The sequence below is a fragment of the Gallus gallus genome, chromosome 15 (genome assembly GCF_016699485.2).
Source record: "Gallus gallus isolate bGalGal1 chromosome 15, bGalGal1.mat.broiler.GRCg7b, whole genome shotgun sequence".
In the NCBI taxonomy this organism is placed as follows: Eukaryota; Metazoa; Chordata; class Aves; order Galliformes; family Phasianidae; genus Gallus; species Gallus gallus.
In genome coordinates, this window is record NC_052546.1 from 8,704,481 (window position 1) to 8,728,906 (window position 24,426).

Below are 24,426 nucleotides of genomic sequence, written 5' to 3' on the forward strand. Positions count from 1 at the left end.
CAATATATACATTTACAAAATCGTAACCAATCAGATATATGAATAAGGACTGTTTAAAGATACCATTTCCCCTTTGAAACCTGTTTTGTTGTATGAAATGCAAGTAATGGAAGGACAGATGGCATTCTTATTGCAGCAGATGGAACATCTCTTCTGTGAATGTCATTGTTGTCCAGGTAAAGTGACATCCCAGCTCTATTAATACAGTTCTTTTTTCACTGCATCACTGATAAACCTGAGAGATGAGGAAATAGTTGCAAATTTAATTGCATCCTTTATCCAGGCGGAAGACTGAGAGCTAAGGGGGTTTCATTTCAGGGCCTGTCTTGGATACAGACTTCTTGGTTTTAACCTCCCCACACCTCAGTCTTCTTACATAATGGGGAAAATAAAATTATTTGATTTCTATGTAAGATAATTTAACACCTTAAATTCTTCAGATAGAATAAAGTAGCCAATAATTACTTAGAACATCAAGATCAAAAACATCATAGACATTAAATTATTAGAAGGTTAATAGCAAGTTATTGCTATTCAAAGAACGATTATGGGAACTGATTAAACTTCATTATTTACTATTTTATTCCACTACATTCTTATGTTTAAATTAACTACGAACATGTAGTAAAATGCATTGCTTCAGTTCCTCTTTTATCTCCCAAAAATCTTCATTTGAGGATAAATCCAAATGATATCTTTTCTTTAGAAAAATCTTTATTCTTTTGATAAAATATCCTAGGCTCTTCTCTTCTATTGTAGATTGCCTATAGTACTTATAATGAACTTCTCAACTGAAAATTTTTTTTGATTTATAAAGTATTTCTTACTCTCTTCAAAATTAACTATGCTTTTGGTTTTTCTTTCTTTTCAGTCAGCTTTCTTATCCTGAAGCTGTGCTCTAATAAAAGCCAGTATTTTCTTGTCATTTCTTTCACCAGTCTGAAATGGCCACTGTACTATGAAAGCTAGAGGTGAAAGATGCATATCATCTCACTGTCCATTAATGGGAAAAGGAAGTTCAGACTCATTGTAAATCTTTTCCACAATTTTCACAATTAGCTCATAAAAGTATATTACACTACAGAAAGCAATTTAGAACGGAAACACTATGGCAGTTCTCTCAATTTTCTTTCCTGTTGCTTCTTCTTAATCTTGATCTATCGTTTCTCTTCTAATATTGCTACTAACCATCTCCCAAAAACATCTAACAACAACAGGCAGTCATAATTTTTAAAGACATTACATGGGAAGACATCCCTTGAAACTTGCCGAGTTGGTCAAATGTAATTGCTTAAGATTGAAATTTCCTGAATGTTACTGAATAAATTGAACAAAACATTCTGGAACCAATTAATAAAACTCAACAGTCTATCACAAATGAATCATAACATTATTCAATTAAGTAACTGCTATATCATAACACTAAGTAATGAACACACTATAGACAAATGCATTATCATTTGAATTATTTATTTTTTAAGTGGACAGTTTAAATGTTGATGTTACTAATCATTTTGTTTTAAATTTCTGAGAGCCCTTGGCTGAGATTTCTTGCACTAATCATAGTACATAGGGGGAACAAAAGTAGGATATCTTCCAGTGTGCATGTGTGTCTGTGTCTCTGTGTACGTATGTGCTTTACAATTATCAAACATATATTTACACACCAACTTTACACTGAAGTCTTTAAGAAGTCTTTTCTATGGCAGGGGAAAGAATCAACTGATCCATCTGCGATTTTCCAGTATAGTCCCACAGAGTATCTTATGCATTCAAACCTTTGCTGGAATGTTACTCCATCCAGTAGTGTTTCTTTATGAGATGAAACCTGGAGCTGAGGAATGTATCTCTTCAGATTCCTTGACTTCACTAAACTGTAAATAATTTAAATTATTAAATTGAAATATCAAGACATTTAGTTATTGTTCATATCGCTCATCTTTAACCTTCTAATAATACATCACATTTTTTAAAATAATTAAAAACCCAACAAAAAAAGACTTTTGAGGCTATACACTACACAATCGCCATGGCTCCTGCTTCTTGGGAAGTGTGTTACAATATTACAATTCCCAGAATGTATTTGGAGCAGTGGAACAGAATCGTCCATTGGCAACTTTCACATTCAGCAGTCCAGACACTACAACAACAATAATTTAAAAAACTGCTTTGTGATTTATTTTGTATTTGTATTAAAAAAGGAACACTAACCTACTTCTTAAATATAGAGTGTTGGTTTTTTTTTTTTTTTGTTTTGTTTTTTTGTGAAACACCACAAGATTTGGCAAAAAAAGATGTAAAAGAAGACTGTTTTGATGTATAAAACTCCTTATCAGTAGAAGAAACACTGACCTTAGTTTGGCCTATTCATTGATTCATTTTTTGTAGTTTTGCTGCATATTTTGAAGCCTTAAACAGCAGAAAGGGTTGATAGTCAGTTTGGAAATCACAGAACAGTTGTGCACCAACAATTCCTTTAACAGGCAAGGTGTCCATGAAAGAGTAAAGCAGAAGTGTGTACACAGTATATGCTGTGAGTCATGTGCATGTGCGTACCTGATGCATGTGTATATAGTTTGGATGTGTGTACCAGTATTGAGGGTACATGCCCATTCTCTAAACCTTTAAGTATTATTTTGCTTAAGCACTCCTGTTCTGTAGCTTTTGATTTGAACTAGGTATTCACCCCAACACAATCATTCTGCTTCATACCATGCAAATGAGTTCATCTATCACTCACCAGCTTTATATCTTCATGTCAGTACATTTTTAGGACAATTGGATGATTATTTCTTACATAGAACATAGTAACACTCCCACTGTAGGAAACAGAATGAAACAAATGGAATAAAAGTGCAGTGACTGTGGTGAAAACATCTCCACAGAGTTAGGCCTCAATCTCTTCTGTTGATTTTGTTTGGATGTTTTGCGTGGCTTGTTTTTCATTTGGGGGCATTTTTATTTTATTTTTTATGTGTGTGTGATTTTTTTGGAGAGGAGACTTTCACTCTCCATAACACATATTTTTGAAAAATAATGTAACAGGCTAGTGGGGCATAAGAGGAACTGTGTACATACATCAGATTTCCCCTTTTCTCTCCTTGGGCTACTAAGCATTGCCCCATTGTTTCCACAAGAAGTGGAAATGGTTAGCCTCTTTTTCAATTACTTCAGCAAAACAGATTAGCCCAAGGAATCTTAGCAGAGGCCAATGTATTTGAGATTGTTCTGAATGATGACATCTGTCACTGCATCAAAGACAAATTGAATGTTACTGGTATCAGTGGCGCAGGTGAAGTGTGAGTAGATCTCCTTGGTCTCTTTGTTGCGATTTAAGTCCTCAAACTGGCGCTGGATGTAGACTGCTGCCTCCTCATAAGTGTTTTGGCCTTTGTATTCAGGAAAGCAGACTGTTAAGGGGATGCGTCGGATTTTTTCTGCCAGCAGATCTTTCTTATTCAAAAAAAGGATGAGGGAAGTGTTGATAAACCAGTTGTTGTTGCAGATGGAATCAAACAGACGCAAACTTTCTGCCATTCGACTCTGTAGGTGAGAAAACAACAGGGTAAACAGCATTTCAGTATAACTGTGGAAAGTACACAATATATTATTATTTCTATTAATGAGCAAAATGTGTTTGTAGAAAGAGCATTGATTCTATTTGGTGACTGTCCATCTTACCTGAGCAAGAAACTTCAGGAACCTTAGTTCACTTATTTTGATATATTTTTCTACAGTCTGGCTCTTATTATTGTTAATATTTTTTCAAATAATTGACTATTATGAGGGTAAGTCTAAAACTAAATGTTTGGGAAAAAAATGTTTAAGCTGTGGGGAAAAAAAAAAAAGGATTTATAACGGTAAAGAATACATGAGAAAAGGAACCACATTCTACTATGGTGGGACTGGTTGAATCTTGTTTACTTATAAGTCAACACTGAATTTGGCCACATGTGTTTAGCATCTTTGTGTGCGCTGCCCTAAAAAGGCAGTTCCATTATGACCGATGCAGAGTGACCAACACAGTTACAAATTTGGAAGTAACAATGCAATGCTGCTATAAACTGAAAGCAGGAATGCCGCTGAAAATCATCCGCCATTTTGTAATTGCTCAGCACTGCTCCCTCCGCACTTCTGGTGCAGCGGGAGCTGTCCGTGGTGCTCCCAAAAGGCTGTTTGTTGGTAGGTTTACACCAATAGGTATAAACATATGCAATGTTTTGAAAAGTATTCTAGCTGATTAAGATAAAAATCGTTCAAGTATTGTCAAAAGTAAATACAGATCATAGCTTAACCAGACATTTTTCCTAAAGGTCAATATTTTCCATCATGTTCCAGTATTTAGTCAGATATTTGTCTACATGATAGATGTCTAAGGTAGGCACTCATTTTTTCTCTTCAAGAGGAAGCTACTACAGTTAAGCCAACAAGGTACCATTCTGAACTTTTTCAATATCCAGCAATATTTTTTCTGAACCCCCCCCCCCCCCCCAAAAAAAAACCTATATGCTGTTCAACTGTGTTCATGTACTGCTGAAAGTAGGAAAAGGCTAAAAAGTTGAGACAACAGTATTGATGGCAGTATGATTTGTGTAGTGCATCGATCACGTTTCAAAGACATGCATGGCATGGCTCTTAGTTTATTATAGCCAGATGACATCTTGATACACCTGAAAATCTTAAATAAGAACTGAAATGTCCCCAGTTCTAAGATGAAAGCTGACACTCAAAACTGAGCCTTAAAGAGGCATGATGTATCTACTCATACTCTGCTGTGCAGGACAAACATATTTCTGGTTTTGTCAGTATTGCAAAGCTACATATTACAGGAAAGGGAACTTGAAAGGATTATGGATTATCATTAAAAAAAATAGAACAAATTACTGCACTACTCCCAAAGGAGTTAAGAAAATGTTCTATTAACATGGAGGAAAAAGTAATGGTAGAAAAAGTTATTTTTCTTCTCTGCAGTCTTTTCCAATTCAGGAATCCTGAGGTAGGGCAGCTGGCTAGGCAATTAGGAAAAAAAAAAAACAAAAAAAAAAACAGCTGTAATTTCATAATTACACAGAAGATAGGCAAGATAATGCCAATACCTTTTCCAGACAGTCTTGTTGGGATCTAATTGCAGACTCTTCTCCAAGCATGAGAACAAGGAATTGGTTGCTTAAGGGAAAAAACATGCTAAGGAACAGATGGCTGCTTCTGTTCTTCCAGTCATTTGCAAACATACAAATATCCCTAATCATCCTCTGGAACAGGTGTGCTTTGCAGCCAAGAATTCCAGAACAGCTAAGAGTTTTCAAAAGGCAAGACCCTGTTATCAAGATAGCAAGTAATTAGAATAAACACTTGGTGAGAGAGATAAATTGGAATGTAGTATTTCATCACAGCTTTCCTATGAAAGTTTTTTGGTCATAACTCAGAGATTTCTGAAAGTAAAAATGAAAAATTAAGAATGAAACCATCACAAATGAGGGAATTATCATTTGTACTAAATATTTAAGAACATTCTCTTGCAGCCATTTCTCTTTCATCATTATTTTTAAATGTCAGGCATTTGGAGACTGTGGAAACCTTAAGTAAACTAAAGAAAATTTATCTCAGGTAAACAGGAAACATGCTGAATAAAACTCGTGCAGGAGTGGTAATGTTTGTTTTTCAGAAAGGTGGAGAAAATAAAGTCAGTAAATCTACGAAGGACCAGTAGAAGCTGCTTCTGTTTTCCTGCTGCAGCTTTTTCTTGTGATTGCAGCTGGCATTTAGCATACGCTGATAGCCATTTCACAAAATGCCTTGAATCTTTTTCTGTTTGAGATGTATTGTTTAGAGATTCACAACTTTAGACCTTCTGAAGAAATTAAGTGAAACTAAAATATTTGAAGAACAAGTGGTGTGGTAAGAAGGTAATTGAATCCACTGGATATAACCATGTGAGACATTTAAGTTTAGTATCTTAGTCCTCCGAGCTTAAGCAGCAAGTAACTGAACACTGCATTGACCTACAAGGAGAGGATGAGGGAATTTGTCTTATTTAGACTGGCTAAGAGGAGGCTAAGGGTTGATCTAATAAAAACCTTCCATTACTTGAAGCATAGTTACAAAGATGATGAAAATAAATTCTTATCAGCAGTATCATGTGAAGTATCAAGTAGCAGTGAACACTAATTGCAGCTTGAAAGACTCAGATTAGAATTTGGAGGAAAAACATCACTAGAAGACTAGAAGTTCTGTGAAATCTCCATCTGTAGTTGTTTTCTCCCCTCAACTAGATAAAGCTGTAGCTGGCCTGATTTACTGTTGGCAGTAGTCCAGCTTCAGTAGGGATGTGATAATAAATGACCTGCAGAGATCACATCTGGCCAATCTTCAATTCCGTGAATCATAAGAACATATTTATCATTTAAACTATAGATGAGAAGTCAATTTTTTGTATTCAGTTTTATGCAGATCTCAAACTTTTCATCCCAAAAAGGAGAATTTAAGTACAAGGGTTATTCTCCTGCTAGAAAGAGATACATTTAGCTGTCACTATTCTGTTGATGATGTAAGATGAAAAGGAAATAGTCAAAGAAGGTAGTTGTGGTCTCTCTGAATACCCATTCTCAACTGCTTTCTTTTCTGTCAGGCTCACTTCACCTTAGAGTAGCCCTAAGCTCTGTCACCAAAGCATCCGTTTGCTTTAAATGAAGTGAAATAACGTCTCACCTATGTAAGAGTATCACACTATTTTCTCCAATTATAGAAGTGTATTTTTTTCACTTATAGTTACCATAATGAATGCTACAAGCATACTGGTAAGAAAAACAAAACTTTAAAGATTATTAATAGCAAAGAACTCTATCATAATGACAGTTTCTGAAAAAAACAAAAACCAAAAACATTTAATAACTCATATTTGACAGAAAACCTAAAGCATGACGCCCACACACACTATTTTCTGTAGAAAATCTATTGTGGTAACTCCTCATAACAGAGTTGTAAGTTTACAATCATAAATCATGTTAGAAGTCCACTTTCTACTGGCTACTCAACAATGTATTTTCCTGTGCAAGTTAGCAGGAAAAAAAACTTTTTAGATCAGAGAGTATGAAATGAACTTCCCAGGAACTAGTGACCACCACAAAACATACATACATGTAAGTATACAATATAGCATAAAGAGAGAGTGAGATAAAATTATGATATATCATCTATATTTATTTTATGCGTTTCTAAAAATAATTACAATTTCAGGAAGAAAATGAAGTTACTTAAAGAACTTAAAAGAACTTACAAGAGAATATAAAACAAGAAGGATGTAAGCTAGAAAACATTAAGGTTGTAAAATAAAATGCTCACATGTCAAATGCTGAAATCATGATTTCCAATATAGTATTATTCATATAACTCACATGTTGCATGAACACCCTTTTTTCTTCATATGCCAGTCAATATTTTCCTTTACTGTCACTACTCATTCTATAGATCTATGCTTTACTATAAAATTACTATTTATGAGCTGCTGAAAAGACAGAATTGCTAGTTTCTTCTCAAGCTTATAATTACTATATCTGAGTATTTCATTGGCTACATTTGTTTTCCCAGCATGTTGTCAGATTAAGAGGTACCGCTAACAACGATTTATAAATAGGAAACCACACAATGAGAAATTAGTTAGAAGGGACCCAGTAATTCTAGACACCCAGTTTAGGTACTTAAAACCTATTTTCTCAGCACAAGTATTTATTTATCTAACCGAGTTTTAATAGGTTTTTGAAGTTCTCACTGATACCTGCTGTAGCTCTGAGTTATCAGATCTTCCACAAATCAAATCATGAGGTATCAGATTAAGTACCTTAGAGAAAAGAAAGAATTTAGAACTACCCATGAAAGTGTTTATTTTAAAAACTTATTTGCAGTCAAAAAGGACCACAGACATACACAGATATCTAGTACAGTTATTCAGTGGCACTCCTTTAATCATAGAAATAGTCTGTTTTCCTATAATCCTATGCTTCATTCATCTCACGTTTTCCTCCCTCTGAAGCAGATGATAGCAGTGTTCCTACAGTTGACAGTCTTATTTATCATATAAGCCCTCATTAATCACAGAAAATCCATTATATTCATTAAACAGGGCCAGAAAACCTGTGGAAAAATTAACATTGCTACAGAGCCTGAATCAAAATATACAAAAAACAAGAAGTTGAAAATAAGGTTAAAACAACGCCATTCTGTCATTCACTCTCTTATTTTTTATTTCACCAGATCACTTAAATTCTACTCCACCTCATCCTGTATCCAGGCTGTGTCACAACCTAAATGTGTTCTTAACTTAATTCTTCTGGTTCCATTTCTTCCTCAAACTTGTACTTTACAGATGAAAAACCATGCTTGTAATTTTGGTACCATTAGAGGGTGATCAGGTCTCCCTAGTGATAGTCTATACTATTCATATGCCTAAGTGGACATATTCCAGGGAATATAGGCAGAAGATCTTCAGAGGGAGAGCAGGAGTAATTGGTAAATTCCTGGCTTCTCTACAGGTCAGACTTATGTTATTTAGAGTGCAAGATTTCCCTGAGTAACAAGAAATAAAAAGCTTCTAAGATTTTTCCATTAGAAGTTGAAATCTTTCTCTAGGGCAGAGGAGATGATTTAAACTTGCAGTAGAGGTACATGCTATACTAATGATCACATTTCAACTAAAATGTTTTCTCTAATAATAAATGTAATGTTTCTTGAAACCGTAATACTTTAGTTGCTGTAAACAGCCAGTATATTAAAACTTTAAACACAAAGATTATGTCCTTGGAGATTATATTTCTTGTGAACTTAAACCTGATTACAGTGATCCAGCACGTATCTATAGCATTAATGTAATACTTTTCAATATAAACTAGGGAATCAGTGTATACTGTGGCCCCTCAGAACTGCAATGCTGATGTAATCTATTCAGTGCAACAGTAAGTAACTATTGATGATGAAATTATGTTGAATCCCAAGTCTGTGACCATGCCTTCCCTTGTAATGTTGTCTCATTACTATTTCAAACTAGCATTTTTTAAAATGTGTATTTGGTATAACAATATCAGGCAACCTCAAACTGCACCTGTGTCTGGGAAATCTACCTATGAACTTCTGCTTTTTTGAAGTTCTGACTGCATATAGATATACATACATATGCTTATCTGAAGCAGTATAACTTATTTCTATTAATTCTGCTATGATTAACTGGTATGGTGCATTTATCATGTGTCTTATAAGTATAAAGTTCGGAATTCCTATCAGGCGTTTCCAGGATTTTTTTTTTTTTTTAGGTTTTCTTTTTTTTTTTTTAGGTTTTTAGACCTCCAGTAGTTAGTTCTGAAAATCTGGTTTAAATCAGCAATATTCACAAACTTTACAATTGCTGTCACTACCTTTTAATCTGTATATTATGAAATACACATACGGTATAGAATTGAACAAAACCTCTGCTGCCTCTATCTCCATAACCTGTCCATTACCTTTTGTTTCCTAGGACATAAGATGTTAATTTTTGCCATTTTGAGTACCTGGTAGAATCATCAAAGTGCATTTAATTATGATAGGCACAACAAAAGATTGGGTTTGGTTTTTCAATGTCAAAGTTCATCCAACATAATTCAAAGCCATATCACTAAACATTTTCAAATAATTTGTTAATCTAGAAGAAATTCTTGTTTAGAAAGTAAAGAAAGTGCCATGACCCATGATTTTTCTAGGTATCATAAAAGATTATTCGCTACAGTTCAATAGTGTGTGTCAACCTTATGCTACCCAGCTTTAAGAAGCTTCTAGAAAAGCACCAGTGCTCCATGTAGTCCTTGATTCCTGAGAAATGGTTTTTAATCATTCTGTCTCCAGAGATTGCAATGATACAAGAAAATCCCTGCATATTTCATTACCAAAAAAACACTCTTTTTTTTCAAATTGTATCTGCTCATCATGGGATGAGCACTGATTTGTATCTTGATATGAAATACACTTTAGGGTGGCAATTTTGCAATCTTGGCAGAACTGAGCTTCAGTATTATCAGTCAGGCTCCCAAAATTGAGACTTTGGAGAACTTATTTTCTTTAAGCAAGGGTATTTCTAAAAAAAATTGATTTCTTAAAGTGCTCTCTTCACTTAGTCACATTGTCAGTGTTTCCGCCAATGCACTTTTCTATTTTAAATATTCATGTTTTGAGGAAGAAATTGTACGATTTGAGCACAGAATGGCTTTTGTATTCTTAGAATTCTCAGAGGGTAACATTTCTTTGATTCACTGTGGTCTTCTTGTGCTAAATTTTCTCTTGAGCAGAATACCATTGGTAATATTTTCGAAAAGCTGCATTTTTACTCAGGAGTAAACTGAACAAACTCCTTTTAACCTCCATCCAACTTTCATTTAACTAACAGCTCAAAGGGAATTTATTAAAGGACCTCTTTATAACCATTATCAACCAGTGTGCAGCTGAGCTCTAGGCTCAGGCTAGGCTTTTTTTCAGTAGATGTCATAATCTTTTGCATTAATTGTTAGAGGAGGAGAGAAGGTGGTATCTAATAGTTGCTGAAGTGTACAGCTTATTTTGTGACTATGAAGTACAGAAATGTGAACACTCAGTATTCTACAGTTTCTCCCTTTCCTCTACTAATATATAGAAGGTATAATTACACTCAGGGTAGTAATAGCTCCAGTCTTGACTGCAGATTAAAACAGCAAGAACTGTTTAAGCAAGATAACAGGATGAAGGTGAAAATACAATTTAAGCCTCTAATATTTTTATAAAATGGTATTTTTCAGCTTGACTGAGAAAAGACTGAATAATTATTTTCCACTGTATACTATCATTTCTTTCATTTTACAACTTACTACATCATTTTCTCCCCTGGAATTGCAGAGATATATGAGGGCTGCTCTGAAAGTAATGCCTCCTATTTTATTATGTTGGCCCAACATATCAGAGATGCAGTAGAGACTGACCTTTCCCACCAGCATTCCATTACCTTTTGTTGCCATGTGACAGCTGGCAGCAGAGGAGCAGTCTGACAAAATGGTGTCTGACATGGAAGTGTGCACGAAGCAAAGGTATATAAGTGAATTTCTCTATATTAAATAAATTTGCACCTATTGACATACACTGAGACTTGCTGAGTGTTAATGGAGACCCAACAGTGGATGTCAGCACAGTATTTCAGTGGTGGCAATGGTAGGTCAGCTCCACCGGTGCAGATTTTTACAAGCACAGCATGCAGGCTCTTCCTCATTGCTGGCAAATAGGCTTAGCTGATGGCGGTGATTATGTTGAAAAACTGTGTTCTAGCTGAGAATTGCTCTTATCAGATAGCGTGATAGTGCTCTTTGTATCTATTTCCGTGGAAATAAATAGGAGGCATTACTTCTAGAGTGACCTATCTTAGCCCAATGACCTACATCTAAAGATCCTCAGAAACAAATACATCTCCTGCATTTCCATGTCTTACTCAAAAAAGTTTTTAAATTTGCCTTTTAATTACCATTTGTTAGATATTTTCCACAATTTCCTCTAACATGTTTTTTTCCATTTTCATTTTTCTATCTTTGGAGATGAAATCTATCACTTTAACTTGGAAATACAGATACACGATGGTTTAAATTCTCAGTGCTAAAATCTAACTGCAATCACAGCTGTTCCTTACCAAGGACACATGAATTTGCTTCAAGATTCTCATTTTCATATTATGATAAAAATTAATCTTGCATCACAAGGGCACTGGAAACATTCTGTGGATGCATATTTAATATTAGGCCAGTTGCTGAGCAATGACAAATTGTAATACCACAGCATTAGGCCATAGCCCCCTTGTATGCTGGACATTGCCATGAAACTCAAAAATTATCCTATTTGTCCTATCCTATCCTTATTGTACAGCACTGTTGAATGCTCCTCTGTTATGCCATCACGTAGGTTCTTCATGAGGTCACACTGTAAATGACATCAGTAAACTGATCCAGCAAGAAAAAAAAAAAAAAAAGCTCATTTTGGAGAATATCAGTAAGCAGTGCAGGAGAAAGAAAGGAAAAAAAGAAGTTTGGAACTAAATTAGACTTGTTGCCAAGGCTATGCTAGCATCAAGCTATTGCTAAGCCATGCATGAAGCATACTGATGCATAGTAAACTTAATAAGATTAAAATCAAGTCTCTGCTATTTTGTACAGTGTGGGGATAACTGTATCATGTAAACAGTCATCAAAGCACAGGGGAAAAAAAAATCTTTCTTCCACCCACACAACCAACAGGATTTCTTCATACTTTGCAAATAAATCTGGTGAAGAAACAGCCTGCATTGCTATTTTCTTGTGCACCAACAGAGGTTATCTATTTCAAAACTTGAAGGTGGTTTCCTGAGATCACTTAGCAGTGGCTCTATGTTGTGTACTGGCAGGGATCTCTTCATCCTACCACCTTCTTTCACCACCTATCAATTCTGTATAAGGGGTCAGATTTGAGATTTCTTCCGGTAACATCTGTACTCTTTTTTGTAATTCTGTTGCAATATTAGAGAACAGCTGTGGAATAACTACCTCAGTGCACAAACAAATGAAACAGAAATAGGACAAGGTGAAAAAATACAAAGCAAAGTAATTTTCTTGTTTTCTTGTCAAGGTTTTTGGGCTGGTTCAGCCCAGTTCCGTGACTAATGGGTTGGAGGGGATCCATGGACCCCCACCCCAGGAGAGAAGAAAGGAGATAGGGAAAAGGTAGGGGGATGGGCCTAAAACCAAGACAGCGATAACGAGCTTTGTCAGAATCTTTGAACGTGACTTAACACTTTTTAAAATATATATAAAAATAAAATTTTAGGACACATTAATAGAATTCTGTTTTGTAATTGAAAGAATATTGAGGAACTCCAAACTATTTAATTTTAAAGTCACAGAATCACAGAATGGCCTGGGTTGGAAGGGACCTCAAGGATCATGAACCTCCAACCCCCTGCTGGGCAGGGCCACCAACCTCCCCATTTACTAGACCAGGCTGCCCAGGGCTTCATCCAACCTGGCCTTGAACATCTCCAGGGACGGGGCATCCACAACCTCTCTGGGCAGCCTGTTCCAGCACCTCACCACTCTCCTGGTAAAGAACTTCCCCCTAACATCCAACCTAAATCTTCCCTCTTTCAACTTAAAACTGTTCCCCCTTGTCCTGCTGTTATCTACCCTTTCAAAGAGTTTACTCCCTTTCTGTTTATAGGCTTCCTTCAGGTACTGAAAGGCTGCAATGAGGTCACCCCGCAGCCTTCTCTTCTCCAGGCTGGATAAGACCAGCTTCCTCAGCCTGTCCTCGTAAGGGAGGTGCTCCAGCCCCCTGATCATCTTTGTGGCCCTCCTCTGGACTCTCTCCAACAGCTCTCTTTCTTGTACTGGGGGCTCCATACCTGGACACAGTACTCCAGATGGGGCCTCACAAGAGCAGAGTAGAGAGGGACAATCACCTCCCTGTCTCTGCTGGCCACCCCTCTCATGATGGAGCCCAGGATACCATTTGCTTTCCGAGCTGCAAGAGCACACTGTTGGCTCATGTTAAGTTTGTCATCCATCAGGACCCCCAGGTACTTCTCTGCAGAGCTGCTCTCAAGGACTGTTCCTTCCAGTCTGTACAGATGTCTGGGGTTCCTCTGGCCCAAGTGCAAAACCTTGCACTTTGCTGTGTTGAACCTCATTAGGTTCACCCAGGCCCACCTTTCAAGTCTGTCAAAATCTCATTTGTACAGTTTCTAATTCTTTCACTTACTACATTTATTACAAAAAGCTTCTGACAAAAAAACTAAAATCTCACCACATCCTGTATTTGAGCTCTAAATATAGTTAATGTACTAAAACAGTCATAAAACCTTAACATTCTTTAAATCATGTAAAATATAATTGGAATAAGGAACTATATGGATTTATACTAAACACTACTGACACTATTCTAATAGAACAAATGGAAATTTCTATCCTAGAAGGCTAGCTTTTCTAATTTAAAATGTAGGCTGCAGTCCTTCAGTAGCTGTTGCATGGAGAACTGCATTATACCTAGTATAAAGACAATAAAACAAAAAGATCTATGAAAAAAAAAGACAGTATTTAAGCTCACTATTAAAATATATACTATGTAGAGAGTTAGTATTTTAAAGTACACACACAAAAAAACACTTCAATATGTCAAAATAGCAGCATCATCACTTCAAGCAGTAGATACCAAGAACAATGTACTGACTTACGTGCATGAAGTTGCTCCCAAAATACTCTCAAAGCATAAGGCAGATGACCTGTGCATACCACTTATGAACCATCAAAATGTTTATTAGCCTTTATCAATATAATAATCATGGTTTTTGATATGTTTATTGGTAAATCTTTCTTTGAATGACATTCAAAAAGAAGGTAACATACAAGTCTGTTAAACCTGTTATTTCAGCTCTGCATGCAACAAATATCCTGAGTCACGTCCACAATGCAAAAAGTATTTAAATAAATACCTCTTTCAAGACAAATTCTTTTTATAAGCCATATGCATCTGGAGCTGAGAAAGGCAAGACAGATCAAGGAAGATTAAGCCACTGACGTAAGATGATAGAACAATCAGGAAAGCAGCTGAGATGAGGGTTTTATGACACAGAGAAAAACATTATAGTACAGATAAGTTTAAAATCTGTTGTTGCATGATGAATACAGATAAGCCATTTTAACAGCACCTTTCTGTGAAGTTTAATAATGAAAATTTATTAAAATAAACTCGCATCCTTTCATATACAATTCTATATTGAAATGCTGCAACTCTGGACTCAGCTCTGAGAACTGGGCTCTTTAATGGAAGCATAAAATATAAATACCAACACTGAATCAACAACATCTCACTTGCAGAAATATTAAGGGTTTAGCTGAGCTGAATTTCATTTATAGTCTGATTAACACAGATGTCTGAATTACGTTAATGGTATGTTTAATCTAACATGGTTTGTGTCTCTCTGTCTAGCAACCCAAAGTTAAATCAATGAAGTTGTCAGGCAGAACAGCAGGACACAAAACAACTATTGGAAATAAGATACTTTGAGTAAATTTGTTTGGGGATTTAGAGAGCAACAGCTAGATTGCTCATCCTGGAAGGTGCATTTCTAGATGTCAGTTGCATTACACAGCTACTTACAAAAGACGGTAATTTATTTACATAAACTCTAACCTCTAGTGTCATTAGGGGTACCACATGCTCTAATTGTCACCTGTGTAGGGAAAATGGCAGAGATACCTCTTTACATCTTTATTTTAAAGAACAGTCCAATTATTATATCTTTATTTCTAAAACCTATTTCCTAGAAAAACTCTTTGGTTTCCAACTTGTATTTTTAGACAACCGCTAAATTTCCCCCATTGTTCAGAGGAAGATTGTCTTCATAACAGGGAAACAGAAGAACAAAAAAAAAGCATCCATCAAGCTGTTTTGAAATCACTGAATGTTTCATAATAAGTATGCCCTAGAATCTTAAAAGATTTAAGGTAAACTTAGTCTACCTAGAAATTGCACTGAAACTGAAGGTTGTAGAAGTTTGTTGTGTACTTTTCGTAAATTCAATAAGCTATGCATAATTAAACTGTGCAATGGAAAATGATTAAGAAGAACACAAGAAATAAAAGAGGGGATGGAGGAAATAATGTGCACATCACCAAATATAGATAGTTGTCCAAATAGAAATGATCACATTGTAACTTCCTAAACTGATAGGCCCTTTTCAGCGTTCTTTGCTGTGAAACTGTCTGTTCTGCTCTCTGAGCGTAATAGTCTTGCATTTAGGCTATCTATTCTCTTTGAAAATATGTTTATAGCCAACAGCTCCAGTGTTTCATGTAGAATTACGTGGCACTTCAATTTCTCCTTCTCTGCACCCTCTTATACTGTGCCAGAACTTCTGTATTATATTGTTCCTATTCATTTGGTCAATGTATATAACTATTCCTAAATAAGAAAGTCAACTTTATGAATCAGAAAATAAAGACTCCCAACACTGTATCATCTAAGGTCTATGTAGCAATGAAAGAAACAATTGAAAATGTGCTGGCTTAGGAAAGAAAATGAGTACTAATAACAATTGCCAATTTCCTCACAGCAAATGCTGAATGCAAAGAGCACAGAAGTACAGAAGTATTAATTTCAAGAATTTCAAGAAGAAAGAGCGTTTAGATGTTGTGTTGAGGGACGTGGTTTAGCGGGAACCATTGGTGAAGGGCGAATGGTTGGACTGGATGATCCTGTGGGTCTTTTCCAACCTTAGCGATTCTATGATTCTATGAATGCAAAGTAAACAATTAATATCCAGAACCTGGCTTTGCTCACATTAAAATCAGTGATAATAATATTCTCATTCACATTTTTATTTGAAAAATATTGTTATTAAAATGAAATCAACTTGTACAACCCGATCAGCTAGAATTCTAAAGCATTTCCTTTATTCCCCAGTGAAACAAAGCCCTCCAATATTAAAATACATGCAATGGTATAAGAAAAATGATTTTCATCATTTAACTGTAGATTTGCAGAAGAATTTACTACACCATTCTTTCTTACACTTTTCTAATTTATTTGTACAAATTAAATTATAGACTTAAATTATAGTAATTTTTTCTAGTATTTCCTTTGGGCATTTATGAAGTTCAATATTTCCTACAATTTCTATTTTACTTATATTTCTATCAAGCACAAGCTTTTCATTCCTTATCTTTCAATCGCTGTTCTAACATCTTCTAAGATAATGAATAATTCACTGTCATAAACTTTATGACGTAAAAAAGAGTGTCAAAAAGCAATTGCTAATAATTACTGAAATGAGAAGGCAGGAATAAGAGTAAGAATTAAAGTTAGCCATGTCCTACCATGTATCCCTGATTTTTCATGCCAGAAAAGCGTATAACGGAAGCTGACTGTGAACCTAAGTTTTGTCACAGATAATTTTATGATTCTAGTCTATAAAGGAATTCCATTTAGAAAAGAAATTATTCCTATCCTATTGGCCTGTTCTCTGACTTACACAGAAGAAAAATAAAGTGGCAGGGAATATTATTTCTTACTTAATGCCACAAATAGATCATAAAATCTAGTATCCAGTCAAATGCAGATAAAGAGCTTTGTGATGTCTTCCTTGTAAATACAACAGTGTAACATTCCTATTTTTATTTCCCAGATAGGTACTTAAGAAATCTTATAGCACGCCTTAGTGATGTAGGATGACTTCCCCTGCTCTAACAGTTGACAAATCAAAATACTCATCTGAGTCATCTACTCTTCAATTTTCTTCTTTGCTACTGCTTGTCTTACACAGATCTGGAACTTACTGGACTCCTCTATGAGAAAAAATAGAAAGAACTGCTATTTCAATTTGAAATTTATCTGACCAATCCTTTAGCTTTATATTCTTATTTTTATTGAATATTTTTTGATTCTTCACATACTTATATACTAATGGGTATTGAGCAATTTATTTTAATTTTATCTTTTATAAACAAAACAAACATTTTTAAATGCTTTAAGTCTCAGTCTGGATTTCTGTATAGCAAAAGCAAGCCAGATGCTATGCAGCACACTGTTTCCAGGATACTTCAGACACAGCCATGTTGCATTTAGTGTTGTCAGCCTTGGATTATTTTTTCCACACCTTTATCTTCTTTACTATCCTCCCACATTTTTTAGGATCCAGTTAATATTATTTTCCTTATTCCACATATGCTGTAGTGAGGTTTCTTTTTGTGGTTTAGTTTGGCTTTAGATTTCTAATTACTACTTCCATTAGGTCTATGAAGAGCAGTAAACGTGCAGAGCAAACTGCTGTTAGATCCACCTTCTGTGTCAATGCCAGAATTCATGCTATTGGATGGACCACACCTGGTAATAAAAGGCATTATAAAATTTAGCGTACTCTGATAAGTGCAATGACATCCCTACCCAATATTATCAACTACTGCATAATCATTTATGGCAATGGAATACCAACCGGTTCTGGCAAACAATAACAGAAAGAAGTGCTCATTACACAGTTGCAGTGAGAAAGCTCAGCTTGCTGGAAGCACTGCTAGCTTTGGAAGGACACAGCTGAAGCAAAGCTCATTGTCAACTGATATGACACTTTGCCATGCCATGTTGCCAGGGAAACAGCAAAAGAAGAGAACATTAGGTTGTTGAAATGGAGAGGTTTTGGGAAAAAAAAAATGCTCAGAGCCAGGCTGTCCTGAAGTAAATGTGGTATACCTATGACATATCATGTTTTTATATAAAATGAGTTTAGTCACAAGCCTTTTCCCCAGAACAGAGAGATGGCATGATGGATTCTTGCTTCTAGGGAGGCTACTTCTGTTATCTAGATTTTATGCTAAATACTGTTAAACTATTATCAATTATTTGGGGGTTAATTCCTCTTTGTCAATTACAATATGAGCAATCAGCAAATAATAAAAAAAAAAGCACACCTGACTGGACTATGTATTTTGAAAGTAGGTTTTTTCAGTCTGTTTGATAATGGAAAGAAAGGATGATATCAAGATCAAATAGTTAAAACATTAGTGACAGTAGTTCTCATGGAATTAATTGGAGGAGTTATTCATCGTCTGCTAATTTTGAAGTATAATCATGGGACACTGTCATTGGCTGACAGGTTTAAAATTCAAATGAGCCTATTAATAGCTTTTAAAAAAATTGCATTTTGATGCTCAAATCTACATCCCAAGAATCATGCTCAGGTCTTGGCAGCACATAGCAAAAAAAAAAAACAAAACCCAAACCAAACCCAAACCAACTAACCAAACAAAAAAACACCCATAGCACATGGATATTCTATCTCATCCATTTCTTGTTATAAGAGAGCAAGGAACTGTCACCCAATGACAAAGATCTCTTTAATCCAGTATCTCATATTTTAAGAATAATAGATGATTTGTGGTGGGATTCTATCAAATCCAGAGGAAATAATTTCCTAGTATTTAAATCCAGCTTCTCAAGATCTGAACTGCGAACTGAACTTTCAAGTCAAAAGCCTTATCATGACCTTTAGCAGGCCTTGATATACTTTTGTATTGCTACTTAAACTTGTGCAGTTTTGTACCCTGACATACTCAGGCAGCAAGCTCTGTAATGCTGCACTATACTGTGTGAAAATTCAGATTATTTGTTTTATAAACATTTATATTGTTCTTCTCACCAGAAAATAAAATCAAGCTAGATATTTCTTAAAAGTATTAAATAGATTTCTACGTGTAACTCCAGGAGTCTGTGTGCCATGACTACACTCATGCTTCCATATTAAGATCCAAAACAATGATAAAAACCAGAGAAGTGGGTGCAGAGAAACAAACCATTCATTATGTACGACACCATCACCTGAGATGATAATAATACAGAAGTCTATCGAAGGATTTAGTCTTCCAGCAGGAAAACAAAGAAAATTTCTTATTAAAGCATAGTGTAGAAGAATAAACGTCATTAAAAATACCACCAAAAATATCAGTAGTAGGTCAGACTGAACAGCAGCTTTTCCATATCATTTAGAAATATATTAATCACTGTAAGCTGCTGAGTGTGTTCTGCTCCTCTGCTGTACTCCACTGAAGGAATAATCCATCAAACTCTTCTCCTCCCACCTTTAATTGGTTAGTCACTCAGGAAAAACCTTCCCTGTTGTGGCAAGGGAAAGCTGCAACAGCCTCATTTCTCTCATAAAGACTTTATCAAAAATCCTTTTTGCAAACTAAAATACATTCAGCATCTGAATTAATTCCCCCAGAAACTATGTTTTGCTGTTTGTTTTTTTTCCCCTCGTGTTTGTGTTGTCTATGTTACTAGTTTATCCCAGTTTTTGTCCTATGCAGCAGACTAGTAACAAAAGTTATTCACAAAAACTATTTTAAAACGTGCTTATAAGTAATGTTATGTTAGTAGTAATATCTCCATGTTATGTTAGTAGTAATATCTCCATGATGATTATTTGCTATTCACCTTGTAATGTGCTGTGGTTTAACCTGGTAAGGCGGCTAAGCACACCACACAGCCGTTCAGTCACTCCCCCTAGTGGAATGGGATAAGAAATCGATAAAAACATAAATCCTGTGGCCTGAGATGAAATCATTAAAGTAGGACAGAAAAGAAAAAGATCATCCTGACTTACATCAGAAACAGTATTGCCAGTAGGAACAGGAAAGTAATTGTCCCCCTGTATTCAGCACTGGTGAGGCTCACCTCGAGTACTGTGTCCAGTTTTGGGCCCCTCACTGTAAGAAAGACACGGAGGCCCTGGAGCGTGTCCAGAGGAGGGCAGCAAAGCTGGTGAGGGGTCTGGAGCACAGGCCTTATGAAGAGTGGCTGAAGGAGCTGGGATTGTTCAGTCTAGAGAAGAGGAGGCTTAGGGGAGACCTTATTGCTGCTCTCTATAACTACCTGAAGGGAGGTTGTAGTGAGCTGGGGGTCAGCCTCTTCTCTCACGTAACTAGTAATAGGACTAGAGAGAATGGCTTCAAGCTGCGCCAGGGAAGATTCAGGCTGGACGGTAGGAAATACTGCTTCTCTGACAGAGTGGTCAGGCACTGGAGTGGGCTGCCCAGAGAGGTGGTGGAGTCACCAACCCTGGAGGTGTTCAAGGAACGTTTGGACGTTGTGCTGAGGGACATGGTTTAATGAGAAATATTGGTGATGGGTGGATGGTTGGACTGGGTGATCCTGCAGGTCTTTTCCAACCTTGGTGATTCTATGATTCTAACAATAGCAATAATAATAAAAATTGTAATAATAATGACAATAATATATACAAGATAAGCAATGTACAATTCAGTTTCTCACCACCCAATGACCAATGCCCAGCCAGTCCCCGAGCAGCATCAGCCTCCCTGACCAACTTCCCCAGATTCATTGTTTAGCATGACACAATGTCGTATGGGATATCCCTTTGGCCAGCCTGGGTAAACTGTCTTGGTTCTGTCCCCTCCCAGCTTCTTGTGCACCACAAGCCTCCTCACTTGCAAGGCAACATGAGAAGCATCCTTGACTCAGTGTAAGCATTGCTCTGCAATAACTGAAACATCGTTATCAGTGTTATTCTCATCCTAAATCAAAAACACAGCACCGTACCAGCTACTAGGAAGAAAATTAACTCCATCCCAGCTGAAACCAGGTCATTATGCTTTCCAAAGAATAGTCATTTAGTATTTATAGATTTCATACATTATCTTCTTTTCTCTATCACTTAACTTTACTGTTACTAATCTTGTCAAACCCTGTAGGGTTTTCAATATTCAACTCCATTTCCTATTTTCTTTTCTCACGCCAGAAAATTTTCAGAAAATTTTCTAAAGCTTGTCAACTATTTTACAAGTTGCTTTGTTACCACCTTCCAAAGCAGATAGTTTTAGTAAGTGAAGGAATGTCTTTTCAAAGAGGAACTTGACCTTCCAATCTCCTTGAGTGAGGCTGAATTCAGTTCCTTTCCTTCACAAATTGAGTCCTTATCAATAAGATGCTACTGAGTTTATACAATCAATGTCTCTGTCCATGAAACAGATACGGATAACAGGTGCTTTCTCCCACACAGAGGCAATGGCTTTGCTGCTGACCCATTTCAGTTCTTTAGGTGCTAGACAGATGTCACCTGTTCATACACACTGCTTCAATGGCTAGGTTAACCCTCTTGTTAGAAAGACCTACCTACTTTCCAGACTGATGGGCATTACTGGAATGAGTTCAGGGATTTTGCCTTTCTTATAGTTTGGGGGTTGGTATTGTTACAGAACAACTGAGTTTCATGTAACTTCTGTCTGTTTATCAAACAATATCCACAGCCCTCCTCCTAAAGATGATTCTGAGCTTGAACCTCCTAGGATATTCAGGAGTATTGTGTCCTGTATGCTCCATTATGTAGATAACTACATCAGAAGCATATAATTATGGTGAATAATATAACTGAAAATAAACTCACAATAACACACAGTGAAAAGCATTGTAAATTCCATCTTAAGCAATTATTCTTTCACACATTTTCAGCATTTTACTGATATTTACATATTTTAGAACATACATGCTTGGACATAAGCCTTGAATACCTCTCTGTAAACGTAAACTTTTACCAGGGAAAATATACATTACTTTCTAAACTGAAAAAAGGTTAAGGCTAAAATTCAATTTGCAATGCTAAGAGATTACACATATTAAATCTGAAGTCATCTAGGCTTTGCTCCCACACAAAATTCACTCAGAAACATCTTGAAATGGAAAGGTGTTACAAAAGCAAGAACACCTGCACAGTTTTGGTCAATCTTTTTCTAAGATTCCCAGAAAACTTAGTTTGTTGGAAAGATGTTTCACCTAAATCAGTATTTGACAACATGGATTTTTACCACTGATAATAAAAGGTGCTAGTAAAGTTACACATGGCCTGTATCACAGTTTCCCCTCAGCCTATTCAAAATTCAAATCATTTGCATATGACATAGGGCCTTCCAAACAAATTATAACTAGATAATTGAGAGGTTCCTTGATGGCTCCAAAGATTAGTTTTGCACTGGGCTTAATGGAGTCTGTTTCGTTTGTTATTTTGTTGTCTTTCATCTGCATTTTCATTTGCTATAGTAAAAACTATTTTGCTACAGTAAAAACAAACTCAAAAGTGGCTAATTTTTTATTTTTTCATTCACTTGCAGTGACTGTAAGAACGGGAATAAAAATTAACTAAACCATAAGCTACATGCTAGCAGTTTTAACATCAATATTTAAAATATATATCTAACTACTGCCATTTTTAGAGACAGAACAGTAAGTAAATTATAAACAAGTATCATGTGAATCTCTTTGAGATACCTCATTAATTCAGCCCTATGTTCATATTTTACTCATTTCATTATTTACTTTGTATCGACATCTTGGAGTAAACGCTAGTTGTTTAGCATGCTGTTGCAGCTATGCATAAGAAACTTGAAAATTATCCAGAGCGTGTAGCAGGTATGAAACAAAACTAAGTGCACAGGTAGACATACAGGGACACTTGCAAAGAAACTGCAATACTTTTATGGTGAGAGACAGGAGTAGTAACGCAAGAGTACAGATCATGTAATGCTCTCCAATACTACATTAACTTAAAAAGTTTGAGTAAAGATGTGACACTTGGGAGGAGTTTCCTGTTAATCTCTAAGCACAGAATTCAGTAAGTGTAAAAGTAAAAAGATGAACATTTGAAAATTTAACAAGCACATCATGGAGGCTAACATTATCAATGCCAGAAGTGACATTTTACATTCAATAAAAGATGAAAAAGGTCAATCAGCTGTTAAGGATCTTGGAAGTTAAGACAACTAATTTGTTTGATATAACAGAGAAGGGATTGGTGTGGACATATAAAAACCTAAGGCAAACTTCTCAGAGTGCTGGTCAGGAATAATAATTTTATAATAAAATTAATAGTATTCCAGAGGTATGATACAAACCAATTTTGCAACCATGTCAAAAAAAAGAGACAGCTGTTACCTAGTTGAGTCATATTAGGTATGTACATGGAAACAGAAAACTACTCTGTGCTAGCAGAAAAGCACATATAAAATTGCAGAAATTAAAACATACACAGATCACATTTGCAGATAATCCTATATAAGCAGAAAATACTGTTACACAGTGATGGAAGAAAATGCCTAAGGTGTAGGAAAGAAATGAAGAGTTCTTTTTTCACTTTAATGAGTAAAAACTGTTTGCTCTTTAATAAGCAAGTCAATACTACGTATTTTGAACAGAGAAGCCAAAATACTGGTTTGGCCAGATCTACACAGTGTTAGCTCAGGTGACTTTGTCTCTGCAAGTGATATTACTCAGAATGAAGTGTAGTGGGAAAAAGACCAAAGTGCAAAAGCCCCAGGAAAAAAAAAAGTCTGTCTTGCTCATCTCTCATTTGTCTCCAGGGAGTATAAAGTTTAACTCCGGCACATTTCTTCCAGAATAAGAGTTTTTCAGTCTTGCTACTCACAGATATAAACAAATTGCAGCATTGATGAGCAGAATGTGAACTTGAGAGTGACTGCAGTACTCTCTCTGCAAAGCACAAGTTACTAAGGCTTAGAAATCTGAACAGATACCAGCAAGGCAACATCACAGGCACACTTCAAGGCAGACAGACACGCTCTGTTATATAAACAATGACAAAATCAAGACAGTTAGAGATAAGAGAATAGTTTCAATCCTCCACTCAACTGAAAATGCTCTATTTTTTTTTCCCAAAACACTTATTTCATAGATGTTTGAATAGCAGACCTTAGAACAGAAGTATGTAAAGTTTTCCATATCAGAGAGACACTGAATTTCTCCCTCAGAAAAGTTACTACATCACAGTGCTGACAGATTTTGTTTTTTCCCTGCAAAATGAATTATAAGTATTACATAATCCTGTTTAATGTTTAAATTAAT

General features: G+C 35.8%; 2 protein-coding genes across 5 annotated transcripts in view; one reads left to right on the top strand and one right to left on the bottom strand.

Annotated features, from left to right (window-relative positions):
* RSPH14 (radial spoke head 14 homolog) overlaps positions 1-24,426 on the top strand; it is a 77,994-nt gene that overhangs the window by 7,958 nt on the left and 45,610 nt on the right. The window lies entirely within an intron of this gene.
* The window catches only part of GNAZ (G protein subunit alpha z), a 46,415-nt gene continuing 23,442 nt past the window's right edge, over positions 1,454-24,426 (bottom strand). For both annotated transcript variants that reach the window (XM_001232444.6, XM_040648134.2), the window contains one exon: positions 1,454-3,543. In XM_001232444.6, the coding sequence (XP_001232445.1) occupies positions 3,199-3,543 (345 nt within the window). In that variant the 3' untranslated portion in view covers positions 1,454-3,198. The remainder of the gene's footprint in view (positions 3,544-24,426) is intronic.